The sequence below is a fragment of the Bos indicus genome, chromosome 4, assembly GCF_029378745.1.
Source record: "Bos indicus isolate NIAB-ARS_2022 breed Sahiwal x Tharparkar chromosome 4, NIAB-ARS_B.indTharparkar_mat_pri_1.0, whole genome shotgun sequence".
Lineage (NCBI taxonomy): Eukaryota > Metazoa > Chordata > Mammalia > Artiodactyla > Bovidae > Bos > Bos indicus.
The window spans coordinates 43,677,677-43,692,443 of record NC_091763.1 but is presented as its reverse complement, the minus strand read 5'-3'; the positions used below and the strand labels follow the sequence as shown (position 1 = coordinate 43,692,443).

The window sequence follows — 14,767 nt, the reverse complement described above, 5'->3', positions numbered from 1 at the left end:
AGTTGAAATAATTGATTAAAAGTGCTTCCAGGAGTGTTATGTTCTGAGTAGGAATTAAAGCCTGTGAGGAGAAAATTTAGAATTATGCTTGCTGTCATTATGGGGAGTATTGTAAATGATCCATATAAGATTAAAAGACCTCTTGTTGAAGATACAGAATGCATCTATAGAGGGCAAAATGTTTGGTCTTCTGGGACCTGGTGAAAAAGGCTGACTGCTGATTAGCTCTGGTTGGATAAGATTACACTAGAGTCTTAAGGCAGAGAAGGCGATGGCACCCCACTCCAGTACTCTTGCCTGGAAAATCCCATGGATGGAGGAGCCTGGTGGGCTGCAGTCCATATGGTCGCCAAGAGTCGGACATGACTGAGCGACTTTACTTTCACTTTTCACTTTCATGCATTGGAGAAGGAAATGGCAACCCACTCCAGTGTTCTTGCCTGGAGAATCCCAGGAATGGGGGAGCCTGGTGGGCTGCCGTCTATGGGGTCGCACAGAGTCGGACACGACTGAAGTGACTTAGCAGCAGCAGCAGAGGCTTAAGGTGTTCGGGGCATCTGTGGGAGTAATAATCAGAGCATTAATAAAATTTGCTTTTTGTAGCCAGGCACCAGAGAATGAATGTTACTTTCTTAACATGTATAAAACTGTTGGCTGCACATCAAATGTTAATCAGAATTTGTGTCCTCTCTTATAATACAATAGAAGCAATGTTTTTCCCTCCTTAAAGCACAACATCACATGGAGAATATGGTCAAAATCATGGAACTACTCATACATTAATTATGTAGGTATTTGTCCACCAGTAAAACATTATTTGCCTATATATCCTTTTGTTCCTACTGAATGTTAGGTGCTTTTCTAAACACCCAAACAGTGGAGGCATCTTGTAGGTCAGGGGAGAGCAGTTAGGCAGTTAGGAGGTAGCTAAAATTTGAAAGTGGCCAAAATATTACATATTTCTCAGTTAAAGAACATATTATCTGATTAAAATGCCGTCTCTGTTAGACATGTGTTACTACTGAACTTCTGTTAATATTTTGTATGGTATTAAAATGTAATGTAGTTATTGTCTTCCTGATTTTTCACAGAACTGTATTGGAACTTGACCTTGACATTTAATTTTTTTGTAGAAGAAATAAATACACAAGAGAAACAGCTATCAAGGTTAGGTGATTTAGTCAAGTCTGTGTAGTATGTATGAGTTAGAAATAGCATGTAACCTTTGGAAAACTTGTCAAGTTTTTTTTTTTTTTTTTTGTACACAGCTCTGCAAATTATTCTTGATCTATGACCTTAAGTCTTGAGAAGTTCGTTCTTCTCTTCAGTTTGTTTCACTTCTCTTTTTGGTCTGTTACGATTGACCGTAGATTATGTTTCTTTCAAGGGAAAAGCTTGACCCCAGCCGCATGTGTTCCAATCTTCTATCTTGCCAGATTTCAGGGTGGAATAAAGTGAGGCTTTAGGTCAGAAAGGAGTCTTCCCTTCTGAATTCCTTTCTTGTCCCTTCTAGTGCCCTGCCACCACCCTGGTTTCATGATGCTTCTGAGGTCCTATACTCATATCCCAGGATGCAGTTTTCAGAGACAATTAAGCCTGAATTCATATGTAAGGGTAGTTTGTTAATGGCGTTATATATTACTAAGCAGAACCCTGAGCATTTCCTGAAACACCTGTGGTTAGCTTTAAAGGCTCCTATCTCGTAGTTTTCTTCAATAAATGAGGCAGTCTGTTTATGTAACTAAAGGGTCTGCTCTGGTATTATTTTCAAAACAAAATGAAAACTAAACAAAAGAGAACTGATGTTTCCACTTTAGATAAATTTAAATGCTTGTAATTGAAAATGACACTTAAACCTGGTTTAAAACAACAAAAAAGATCCCACAAGGTGTTCTGTTATAGCAAAAGTTGTGCCTCCTCTCATCCATGAAATCTTTGAAGAAAAGTTGATTACCCAGTAAAACAAGCCATCATTTTCTTTTTTATATTTTTATAGCAATATTCTACATCACCATTCTGCTGTTTGCAAGAATTTCAGCCTTCAAAAAACTTTTCCACTTTTAACCACTGCTTCTGCAAGGTTTATTAGACTTTCTACGCCTTTAAAATATGAAGCTGTTTAGTAGCATACTGTGGTTGTACTGGCATGCTTTTTTGAGTTGGTCTGTTGTACATGCATTATTTTCCCTGACTTTAGAACCGTGGGGTATATATTCCCATGCCCATATTCTCGAGTCATCTTGAAATAAAAACACTTGGATCCCCTCGTGATCAAGTTAAGCATGGTCAGACTCCATGCGTCCATTGCAGGGAACTAACATCCATCCCTAGTCAGGGAACTAAGATCTCTTATGCTGCATGGCACAGCCAATAAATTAATTACTTTAAAAAACAGAAAACAAAAACCACCACAGTTCTTTTTAAAGAGAGCCTAGTGCATTGTTTTGTACCTGTAAACAAAATACTGCCAAAATAATTATTAAACATATTGGTACCTGTGTCTGGGAAATCCCATGGGCAGAGGAGCCTGGTGGGTCATGGTATATAGTACAAAAGAGTTTTATGTGACTTAGCTACTAGGGTTTCCCTGGTGGCTCAGATGGTAAAGAATCCGCCTGCAGTGTGGGTGACCTGGGTTTGATCCTTGGGTTGGGAAGATCCCCTGAAAAAGGGAACGGCTACCCACTCCAGTATTCTTGCCTGGAGAGCTCCATGGATAGAGGAGCCTGACAGGCTGCATACAATCCATGGGGTTGCAAAGAGTCAGACACTACTGAACGACTTTCAGCACTTACTCACTAGCTACTAAACAATAACAACAAAACCTACTATTTATTGGTTTTGGTTATTGTTTCACTGAAGAGGATGCAGTGCACTGAAATAGTTACATATTTAAAAAAGACAAATGTTGATTGAATTAGCCCAGTCATTCTGAATTATCATGTTAGAGCAGAATTACTCCTATGGAATCTATATTCTGATACTCACCTTTATAATTTTAAGAAAGATGATTGATTGAATTCAGAATTTAAGAGAGTAAGGGGAAGCTAGTCATCTCAGTTCAGCACTACCATTAGGACTAGCCATTCGGTTATTGCTTACCTAGGACCTAATAATCATGCTTTATAGAGACTGATGGCAGTTTCGGTTAAGTATGTGTGACTTGGTCTACATGTTAAAGGATTTTAATTTGCAGGGTATTAGTATATCATAAAGTGGTTTTTAAAATAAGAAACAAGTCACAGGAAAGTGATGAAAAAGAACAGTATTTCAAGGAACAGAGAAATTAGAATAAATAAGATTAACATGTAAGAGAGAATAACAGAAATGAAGGGTACTTACAGAACAGCCCCAGGTACTGACTGGATGTCTGGGCATTTCTTTCTCTCTGCTAGAAAATGTGTAAAAGCATGTACATCTTTAAAAAGGCTTTGTAAAAGTCACACCTTTAAAAAATGATTTAATATTTTTTTAACCTCCTTTATGTCTATCTTTAAAATATTATCAGCTTATCAATTTGTTGTTTCTTGAAATGAGATTTTAAAAAGAATGGGTAGAAAAGAGGACTTGTGGGTAGAAAGATCTTGTGAGTCAGAAAATACTTTCTTGAATTTACTCATGTCTTTGCCTGTCTCTGGTCACTGTCTCCAGTCTCTAAATTGTAATTATCTGAAGTAATTTTAATTTCTCAGAATTCTAATTTTCAATTAATGCTCATAATGAAAACTCTTATTAAACTATAGGCTGTTGACCCATTTCAGTGTCCTCTTGAATATAGGAAATTGAGTGGAAATTGGAGATAATAGGAGGCAAGAGAAAATAACTTGGTTAGGAACAGTAAGAATGGTTTGTTCATCCTGCCCAAATAAAGGTATATTCAGAGAACTTTCCAGCATGTAAGAGTAATAGGCACAAGCTACAAGGAATTCTACTTCTTGATGCTTTCTCTGTGTCTTCAGTTGCTTTTCTGACTTTATTTTTCAACTTAAACCTTAATCTAAGTGGATAATTGTGGTCTACCTGCTTATCAATTTTTACTTCTGTATAATATTGATATTTTTTCTTTAAAAATAACTCCATAAAGAGTGTGTCACTTGGGAGTTTTTTCTTGAATATACCAGGGCTTTACCAGTTATGTTAGTTTAAAATAAAAGATTCCCTAGGGTCATTGCCCTAGGCTTATAAACTTTAGTAGTGTATCAAAATCATCTAGAGGGATTTTAAAAACAGATTGTTGAGTATGAAATCCGTATTTCTGATTCAGTAATTCTGAGGTGAAGACAGTTGGCATTTCTATCAAGTTTTGAGATGGTGCTAAAACTGCTGGTCCTACAAGCTTTCTTTGAGAACCACTGCCATACAGCACTGGTACAGAAGTATGAGACAGAGCTGGGTCTAATCTGTGTTGAATGGACAACTTGTTGCTTGTAATTCAACAGAGTTGTACTTGTTGGATGGGCTCCAATAATGATCATTTAATGTAGTACTGTTTTTATTTTATTTTTATAGATTGGAGCATATGATCAACAAATATGGGAAAAATCTGTTGAACAAAGAGAAATCAAGGTAACGAGTTTATTTTGTATATTCTATAAATTATTAACCATAGTTAATTTAATATCTTTCTGCAGACCTTTTAAGGTACAAATTAATAGTACTCATTCTGTCCACACTTTTATATAACAAAGTAAAGTCTTTTATGATGGTATATTCATGTGTCTTCACCTCTGATTTTTCTTTTTGGGATCTTTAGCATCTTTCTGTTTTGTTTTAATTTAATTTCTAATGATTATTTTTTGTCAGCTTTTTTCCCCTTTCACTTGTCACCTTATACTTCTAGTTTACTTTTCCTCCCTTTTGATGCTGTCATTGCTCTGTACAGTTTATTAAACTGGTAAGTGTTTCAGGATTTTTCCCGCCTGAGTGATACTGTGCAAACGTTGCTCTGCTTAATCGAGATCTGCTTTTTGGTGCTACTAACAATGACTTGGACGCAAACAGAGTCGCTGAAAAGTTGGTCATTTTTGGAAAGAATTTAGGAAAATAAAACATTAATTAAAATGTTTCTATAGTTCGCAATTTCTTCTTGAACATGTAATCATTTACAGTGATAAGATATCCTCATAGGCTACCTTGCTAGCATGAAAACTATTTTTTAACTAAATTTGTTTTGTTTCTCAGCAGTCACACCTTTTCAGTAATAAGATTTATATTTTTCATTTGCATAGATGATACTAATCAGTGTTTTCCTGCACGAGCTAAACTTAATATTGGCCCAGAGAATGATACTTTAGTTGCTTTATATTTTGTACAAAAAGTTTACATTAAATTGAAAACCCGTGTCTATATTTGCTTAAAAATCTGTCAAAAAAAAATCTAGTGTTTAGACAAACTTAGTCATCTAGAATAAAGAGCAAGACTCTACCATTTGTCAGTTTTAATCTTTGAACTGTTGTCATGAAGAGTTAATACAGTCAACAAAGTTGCAGTGAGCACTTGCTATGTCTTGAATATAGGATTAAATCATGGGGACAAAAAAGATAAAGTATACTATAATTATGTAGACGAGATACATGACACAAACGAGATAGATTCAGTTGAGAGAGGGATGTATAGTTCTCTGTTAGGGTACAAATTTGAGAAGCACTGCTAGTGAGGTTAGGAAAGATTCACAGACGAAGTGACTCATGAGTTGAGTTTGACACACATTAGTGAGAATGAGGAAAACATTCCAGACAGAATGAAGAGCTTATGAAAATAAACAGGATGGAAGGAGCATGACTGACTGAGGAATCCTCAAGGAACTTGATGGGTAATAGGTTGGATGGAAGAAGGCAATTAGAGTGATGTGGAGAAAAACAAGAAAGGAAAATGAAGTCAGATCTTGAAGAGGCTTAACTGCTTTACCCAAGAGTCTAGACATAATCTAGAAAACAACGGAAGAGACATGAAAGAATTTTAAGCAGAAAAGGTTATCTGGTTAGATTTCTATTTCAACAACTTCACTAAGGCAGCACTAAGTATGGTGGGAAATATTAGAAGAGGAGCAGATACATAATTCTGTTTTAGAAGTATTCAGGGTACTTGGCAGAGAGATTGAGGAGTCCTCAGTATATAAAGTATGTATGTCTGTATATATGTATATGTATGTACCTGTGTGTTAAGTCGTTCAGTTGTGTCCAACTCTTTGTGACCTCATGGACTGTAGCCCACCTAAGTCATCTGTTCATAGAATTCTCCAGGCCAGAATACTGGAGTGAGTTGCCATATCCTTCTTCAGGGAATCTTTCCGACCCAGGGATCAAACCGGATCTCTCACATTGCAGGCAGATTCTCCACGTGTATATGTATGAAAGTGAAAGTGTCTTAGTTGTGTCTGACCCTTTGTGACCCCATGGAATGGTCCTTGGAATTCTTCAGGCCAGAATACTGGAGTGGGTAGCCTTTCCCTTCTGCAGAGTATCTTCCCAACCCAGGGATCAAACCCATGTTTCCTGCATTTCAGATTGATTCTTTACCAGCTGAACCACCAGGGAAGCCCAAGAATACTGGAGTGGGTATCCTATCCCTTCTCCAGCGGATCTTCCCAGCCCAGGAATCAAACCGGGGTCTCCTGCATTGCCAGCAGAGCTACCTATGTGTGGGTGGTTTTTTGTTGTTCAGTCGCTAAGTTGTGTGCCTGGGTGTTATGTAGATTATATATGGTACACATTATACAGATACGGCCATAGGACTCAGTGGATTTTTACATTGAATGATGAGAGAAAAAAGCTGAGAACAAAACATTGGGAAACAAGATTTAACAGATAGGTTTATTAAAAAAAAAAAAGAGAGATGTAAGTGAAGGAGGAAAGAGAAATGAGAGATCACGAAACAATAGTCTGAGAATGTCACAAAGAGGTGGGATAGTAAAAAATATTAGCAGAGAGGTCTACTAAGATGCTTTAAAATGCTCTTTGACAGTCTTTAACTTGTTGGGCAGGAAATGTTAACTACCTTAAGAAATTGTGTTACCGGTTGGCACACTTGGATGTTTTTGAAATTAACTCCCCTCCCCAAATCTGTCTGTCTGTCTATGTGCAGTTTTTTAGCTTTAAGTGCTCATGACAAATTACTGTTTTACTTATGTAATCTCCTCATTTTTAATAGATCTATTTTAATGCCTAAATAGAAGCTAAAGTAAGGGAGGATTATATCAGTTGGTACTTGGTGTGCTGGCAGGATGAACTTAGGGAAGGCTAAGACTTATGACTTGTTTCTGAAATATGTCTTCCTTTTAAAGATAATACTTTGAAATAGTAACTGAAGAATTAAAACTTACTTTTGTTATTTTGCATTAAAAGGCTCAATTTGTTGACAAGCCTCAAAGCACATTCCATTCTTATTAAACGTTCTATTGAAAGCAAGCTATTTATAGTGTAAAATAATTTTGTTATTTATTCTATGGAAGGTAGAGAAGTTGTGTAACTGGTGTATTAATGTTGATACTTGATTAAAAAAACAAAAACACTGTACCTGTTGTGTTTAGAGAATACCATTACAAATGTATTGACTTTGTCCTTTTATATAATTAGTTCTTTTATTATCTGTCAAAGCAGTGAGCAACAATTAAAGGAAACCATGAAAATATATTTCTTGAAAATTGTTTTTATATAAAGACCCTAGCTGATATTGCTAAAGTGTAAAGTCTCTTGTAAATTGCAAGTTATTTTTTTCTTAAACATTTTAGAAATTATAACTGAAAACTATAGTTTTCTGTTCCCCTTGACCCAAATTTAAAAGTAAATATGGAATTTCCCTGTTTTAGTACCCACTAGCGTTGTAAAGTTTCAACAAAACAAACTCTGTTGTTTCAAGTCATTAAAGGGATGGGCGAAACTAAATAGGATTTCCAGAAAGTAAAACTGTGGTTAGTATATATTTCAATAATATATATTCAATAAAGAATATATTATTTGAATTCTTGGCAATTGTATTCATAGTACTTATTTTTACTTTCTAGTTAAACCAGTAGTTTAAAAAATCTTGCTAAAACTAAGTTAGTTTTCATTTTTCGTTTGTTCACTTAAACTTCTTGAAGGCTCATAATTTTTTTTTAGTACTGAAAGCTATGCTGTTTTGTGTAAGTGTAGTTTACTCAAAACCAATTTAAAGTTGTCCGACTTAAAATATCTACTTAATTAGAATCACATGTTATACATGACCTTGGTACTAATATCTTTTGTTTTTGTGAATAAAGTCACTAATGTTAGAAGATTTATCAATAATAATTTTCTATATCCTTTTTTTTAAACCCTTTAAATACTGATAGGCTACCTTGAAGGGTATTGTCAACTGTGCTGTGACTTTACAATGCTATGATTTCACTTTGTAGCTCAAAATTATGCTATGACTTTACAGTGTATGATAGTTCCAAATGTTTTAATAAAATATAAAATAAGAAATTAATCACATTTAAAAGGCCAAGTAGAATAAGCATGTTGAAAACAACATAATTGCATAAATCAAAATACTTTACTATTTCTCTTATAAGGACTTGAAGTTCTTAAAACAGTCTTGAGGTAAAGTTTAGGTATACAGCAGTAAATTAGGCTTCAGATTTGTTATAAACATTAGCAGTAAGGTTATTTTCAAAGTGCTAGAAAAGCAGTTTATGAAAGATATAAGTAAATGAAAATATGTTATTGTTTTCAAATTTATTGGCACTAATGAAGGTAAAATAGCATAATAAACTTCATGCCAAATTTAAATAGTGTTTGATCAGTGAATTTTTTGTTTAAATATGTTTTACTAGTTTACCTTTCCAATTTGCAAAATATTGGGAGTGATTTACAGCCTATGAATGACACTGTCATGACATGAAAGTGGGAAATGACATACAGATAGTTGTTTTTTGTGATGTGCAGTAGTTAATGTTCTTTCAGCTCACCGTGAATGCTGATTTAGTGAATACTGACTGTTGTTCTTAGGAGGAATATAGAATTAAGTTCCTGCAAGCCCCTAGTCACAACAGTTGTCAGCTAATCAATATAAAACCTCGTTTAAATGACATCTTATTTAATATATGGTGTTGATTCATTAACACTGAACTAACAGGAAACATCTCATGCCTGAACAGAGCTTATCTAACACATTTTCTCAGTGAGCCACATCACAGCCTTCATGCACTTAGGGACACTAGATCACCTGTCAGCACTATCTCAGTGACCATTTCAACACAACATTACCAACAGAAAGCACAAGATTTGACGCTGAATAGATTGTGAAAAGGAACTGAAACAAGAGAGCTAAACAAGAAGGCAGAGTGATGCCTTGTTTGATCTCAGATGGGAATGTGAACATTGAGTGACTCAAATTGTTTGCCACTCTCACTGTGTATGTCTGCAAATGACCGCAAGATCACAGCAAATATTGATTTTAGGGACAAATTAATTTTACCATATAGGTGAGCTTGCAGGTATGGACTCTATGAATACCAGTATTGACTACATGTAAGATGATCATGGCTGTGTCTTCAACTCTGACCCTTTCTTTCTTTTGTTTTTGTATCTGTGGGTAGTTTGCATCTTCACACGGACAGACTATTTGAAGGAGTTCCGAGGTTAATTGCATCTTGATTTCAGGGTACATTTTTGGTTTAAACATCTCAGTTAATTTTGAGCTCAAATGTCCTATTCTCTGTTTCAGATAAAAATGTTACTTGATTAAATTTTTATTTTAAGGGGTCATTATTACTTAGATTAGGACTAAACAAAGGATTTACTTTATAGGTACTTGGTTAATTGAAGGAACAATAAACAAATCTTTGAAACACTAGGTCATCTCTCAGCACTTGGATTCCAAGGAGTTTAGCCTGGGCTCCTCTAATTCTTAACATCCTAGTCTTAAGTTATAAAGCATAATTTATTTTTTGATAGTTTTTTTTTTCATCAATTTTGATCTCTACTCCTACTCTAACTCAGTACACTGATGCAGAAACTTAATCTTAGTTCAATAATTCCAAGTTGAAACTAATTGATTTCATGATTTCTGCTTTCTCCTTCCTCCTCCTCTGGGGCATGGCATCTAAGTTATGAGGTGATAAGGTGGCATTGTGGTCTGGTTAGTGGTTGGCATGTGAAGACAGTAGCAACCCTGAGATGTGCATCGTCCTCTCTGGTCTCACCCTACATGTTGGCATCTGCTAAGAAGTCTGCATTGCTGTCTGTCCTCAGCTCTGTGACCACTGCTTCCTTCAGCATTGCCTCCAGCATCACACCTTAAAGGCCCTTTAGGGCCACTGTTCTCCCAGGCAGCTTCAGCACTTTCCTGTGCAAAACAAGGGCCACCTCGGTCTCCTGGACCATCTCAGGCTGTACATCTAAATTGGTGGTGATAGTCTTTGTTTTAAAATTACGCTTTTAGTAATAAACAGACCCTATGTGTTACATACATCCCTAAAGTTATTCTTTTGGAAATAATAAAATTTATTACACTACTGTTGTGTTCCGTTTGTCACAAATATATGTGTTAGTTTTTGTCTATTAAAGTTTTTCTTCTTAATCGAAATCTGTAGGCATTGATTTTGGGTATTAAAAATGTACATGTGTTGAATTTCAATACTACTTTTTTGCTGAGTTAAAATCGACATATAACATATTAGTTTCAGGTGTAAAACATAGTAATTCGATATTTTTATATATTGAGAAATGATCCCATACTTAAGTCTAGTTTAAATAATTATCCCCATACATACTTACATATTTTTTTTCTTGTGATAAGAACTTTAAAGATCTACTCTCTTATCAATACTACTTTTAATATGTTATAGGGGTTAAGGAATAAACCAAAGAAAACAGCCCATGTGAAACCAGACCTCATAGATGTTGATCTTGTAAGAGGTGAGTCTTGAATAACCAAATATTTAATGAAATTAGAAACTGTCCTCGAAGCAACAGAGTTCAAAATGGGTTAGATGTATATGTTTGCAGGAATAAAAGCAATGTGAGGCTAAATGAAGATAGAAGTAGTATTAAAAAAGAGAGCGTGGAGACCTTTAAATACCATTGACTAGTCTTTTCTCTCACTAAAAATCATTCCAATTAATAAGTGTAACAGAAAAGCAGCTCATATTTGCTTAGCAGACTATGAAGCTTGTTATAAACATTAAAGTGGTATTTTTAATTCCTAACTGAAACTGACATTTGAAAATTGTCTTGTATTTATAAAATATGTAGGAGAAATTTTGCTGTTATTTCAGTTAAAAATAGTTCTTTTCAAAGTACCTGAGTCAATATAAAGGCATATGTGATTTTTTTAAAAATGTTTACTACCCACAATTGGACAGTTGACACCCATAGTACAAAAGAAATAATATGTTGTATTGTTCTTCAGATGTTTAAATTTTTTTCTTTAAGGAAATTAAGAAATAATAAATGTTGTCTTTCATTTTGCATTACTTTTCTTAGGGTCTGCATTTGCTAAGGCAAAACCCGAAAGTCCGTGGACTTCTTTAACTAGAAAGGGAATTGTTCGAGTTGTATTTTTTCCCTTTTTCTTCCGGTGGTGGTTACAAGTAACATCAAAAGTCATCTTTTTCTGGCTTCTAGTCCTTTATCTTCTTCAAGGTACAACTAAATGAAGGAAATGCATTTTGCTTTTAACTTTCAGCATTTTTTTTTTTTTTTTTTTTTGGTTAGGATTACTAAGGCTTTGTTATTTTTAAAATATACTGCTACTGAGTATGGAAAAAAATTTATTGTGATGCTTCATTTAATAAGACACAAATAGTTTGGGATTAAAAATGTTTAAGAAAGCAAAGTAGTTATTTTCCAAAATAATTTTATGATAATTTGAATGTGTGGATTGCTAAAGAAAAATACAAATTGAGAGGATTTTTAAAAATTACAGAATCTCTTCCAAATGTACCCCTACATATATGGACACACGAGTCTTTTTTTATGAAGCCTTAGGGTTCATTCTTCCTTTCTCAGCAGTATTCTTTTTTTTCCCTTAATCACTGTTTTCTGAGACTGTTCTCATTCTGGGTTAAAATTCTGTGTACCATGTCTAAGAGCTTGTTACAGATGCTCATTTAATACAACCATCCAGTGAAGCATGGGTACTATTAGTATGCCTAACCTATAGACAATGGGACCTGAAGGACCTGCAGGTCCAAAGTTACATACTCAGCAAGTGTGGCGGTCCAGGTTCAAGTCTAAGCAGTCTGACTTCAGCACCACATGCTTCGCAGCTCTGTAATGTTGCATCCCAGCACAGCAGTGTTCCAGTGCACAGTCACAGCAGCAGTATACAGTGCAAAACGCACAACACTCTAGAGCATTTACAGCCTAAAAGAAGAAATTGCTCACATTTCTTATCACTCTGACAAAGCAAAAATTTTAATTTGGTTGATACCTTGTTAATGTTTTTAGTATCTTATATATATATTTTTAAACACAATTGTATTCCTAAGGGGCTTCCCTCATGGCTCAGCTGGTAAAGAATCCGCTTGCAATGTGGGAGACTTGGGTTTGATCCCTGGGTTGGGAAGATCCCCTGAAGAAGGGAAAGCCTACCCACTCCAGTATTCTGGCCTGGAGAACTCCATGGATTGTACAGTCCATGGGGTCGCAAAGAGTTGGACATGACTGAGTGACTTTCACTTTCTTTCTATCAAAAAACACTAATTAAAAGATATCTTTTAAATAAATGAAAACAATAAAAACAAAAGACTTATTTAGGTTATTTAAGCTTGTGTATGGAGAAGGCAATGGCACCCCACTCCAGTACTCTTGCCTGGAAAATCCCATGGATGGAGGAGCCTGGTAGGCTGCAGTCCATGGGGTCGCCAAGAGTTGGACACAACTGAGCGACTTCACTTTCACTTTTCACTTTCATGCATTGGAGAAGGAAATGGCAACCCACTCCAGTGTTATTGCCTGGAGAATCCCAGGAATGGGGGAGCCTGGTGGGCTGCCGTCTATGGGATCGCACAGAGTCGGGCACGACTGAAGCGACTTAGCGTATGTATATATATATCTTATATACTTAAGAGGGAGTGAACTTGAAGTTATCCTGCAATGTTTTCTAGTTTACCTAGAGGAGAACACTTTATTCTAAAGTGGTCAGAAATTGCAATTGCTTATTAGAGTAATAATTACTCAGTACCATTCATTGTAACTACTGTGCCTTGTACTTTTTTGATATTATTGCTTTATTGTATTTGAGGACAAACAAGTTTCCAGTGTAATTAGAAGGTCGTATATTGTGGCTGAAATTCACATATTGGCTTGCCTAAATTAAATAGGGAGCATAGCTTAGATTAAGCATGAAAACCAGATATTTTTCAGTTCCAAACCAAAGTTTAACGTTATTAGTGTTTATAAGTGATGGCCACTGACGTCTTCCGTGGTAAAGCTTAGTTTAAAAAGTGCCTTAACCTGTTTCAAGTCACACAGTCAGTGACAAAGCCATGATAAGACAAACCCTCAGCAATCTGAGTGCCTTTAGAAACCCCTGTGCTTCTGCCTCTTTGCATACTGAGCAGAGTATAGTGCTCTGAATTATGTCCTCATTCTCCCACCTTCTTGTCCTGAAGAGTAGAAAGAATTGTGTGTAGTCAGACTGGGTTTTACATAGCTACAGTTTTTCACTTCAGTCACATGCCTTTTAAATATCTCAACTATGTATTTTCAGCTTCATCCTACTTATTGCTTATGTCATTTCTCTCCTGGATCACTGACTGCCAAGAGCTCTTGTGTCTTTTACTTTCTGTCCATTTACCTTTTGGGCTTCCCTGGTGGCTTGGTGATAAAGAATCCACCTGCCTTTCAGGGGACATGGATTTGATCTCTGGGTCAGGAAGATCCCCTGGAGAAAGAAATGGCAATCCACTCCAGTATTCTTGCCTGGGAAGTCCCATGGACAGAGGAGCCTGGGGACTACAGTCCATGGGGTTACAAAAGAGTCAGACACGACTTAGTGACTAAACATACACACACACACATTTACCTTTTACATTACAAATCTAAACCAGCCACTCAAGTTCTAAATCTTAATTATCTTTGCTTTCAAGATAAAGAGCCAGTTTTTCAGTCAGTCACTTAAATTTCTCAACTTTAACCAAACTAAACTGGTTCTGTGCTGTTTCTTAAACATTCTGTGCCTTTTTTGGTAACCTGTATGTTTTGGAGGTAACTCTGTTTGCCTGTGTAGCCCTTTCCCCTTTTATTTACTTAGTCCACTACTTATTCTATGAGTTAGTTAACTTTTGAGAATTAGGTGTTAGAATTCCTTCATACCTCTCCAGTTGACATGTCTTTTTTTATGTGTCATAGATATTCTGTTAGTCTGCTCAGGCTGCTATAATAAAATACTACAGACTGAGTGGCTTAAACAACAGACATTTGTATTCTCATGGTTATGGCAGCTGGAAGTCTAAGATCAAGGTGCGGTTAGGATTGGTGTCTGTCAGAGGTTTCTTTTCCTGTCTTGTAGATGGCTACCTTCTTGCAGTATCCTCACATGGCCTTTATTCTGTGCATGAGCTGAAAGAGATTTCTGGTACCTCTAGCTCTTATAGGAGCACTGGTCCTTTTGGATTAAGGTCCTACCCTTATGATTTTATTCAGCCTTCATTACATCATATAGACCCTATCTGTTAAGATGATCATGTTGGGGGTCAGGACTTTAACATACGGAATGAGGGTGGAGGGCACAATTCAGTTCATTACAGGGGTTTTAATTATTTCTTTATATGTCCCCCTTTTGCTTTAAGGAGGGTGTG

The 14,767-nt window shown here is 35.9% G+C and overlaps 1 protein-coding gene across 25 annotated transcripts in view; it reads left to right on the top strand.

Annotated features, from left to right (window-relative positions):
- The window catches only part of PHTF2 (putative homeodomain transcription factor 2), a 202,633-nt gene that overhangs the window by 74,654 nt on the left and 113,212 nt on the right, over positions 1 to 14,767 (top strand). For 19 of the 25 annotated variants that reach the window (XM_070787220.1, XM_070787218.1, XM_070787219.1 and 16 more), the window contains 4 exons: positions 4,510 to 4,566; positions 4,883 to 4,894; positions 10,811 to 10,880; positions 11,448 to 11,606. In XM_070787220.1, the coding sequence (XP_070643321.1) occupies positions 4,510 to 4,566; positions 4,883 to 4,894; positions 10,811 to 10,880; positions 11,448 to 11,606 (298 nt within the window). The remainder of the gene's footprint in view (positions 1 to 4,509; positions 4,567 to 4,882; positions 4,895 to 10,810; positions 10,881 to 11,447; positions 11,607 to 14,767) is intronic. The other 6 variants (XM_070787225.1, XM_070787227.1, XM_070787228.1 and 3 more) reach the window with 1 other exon arrangement.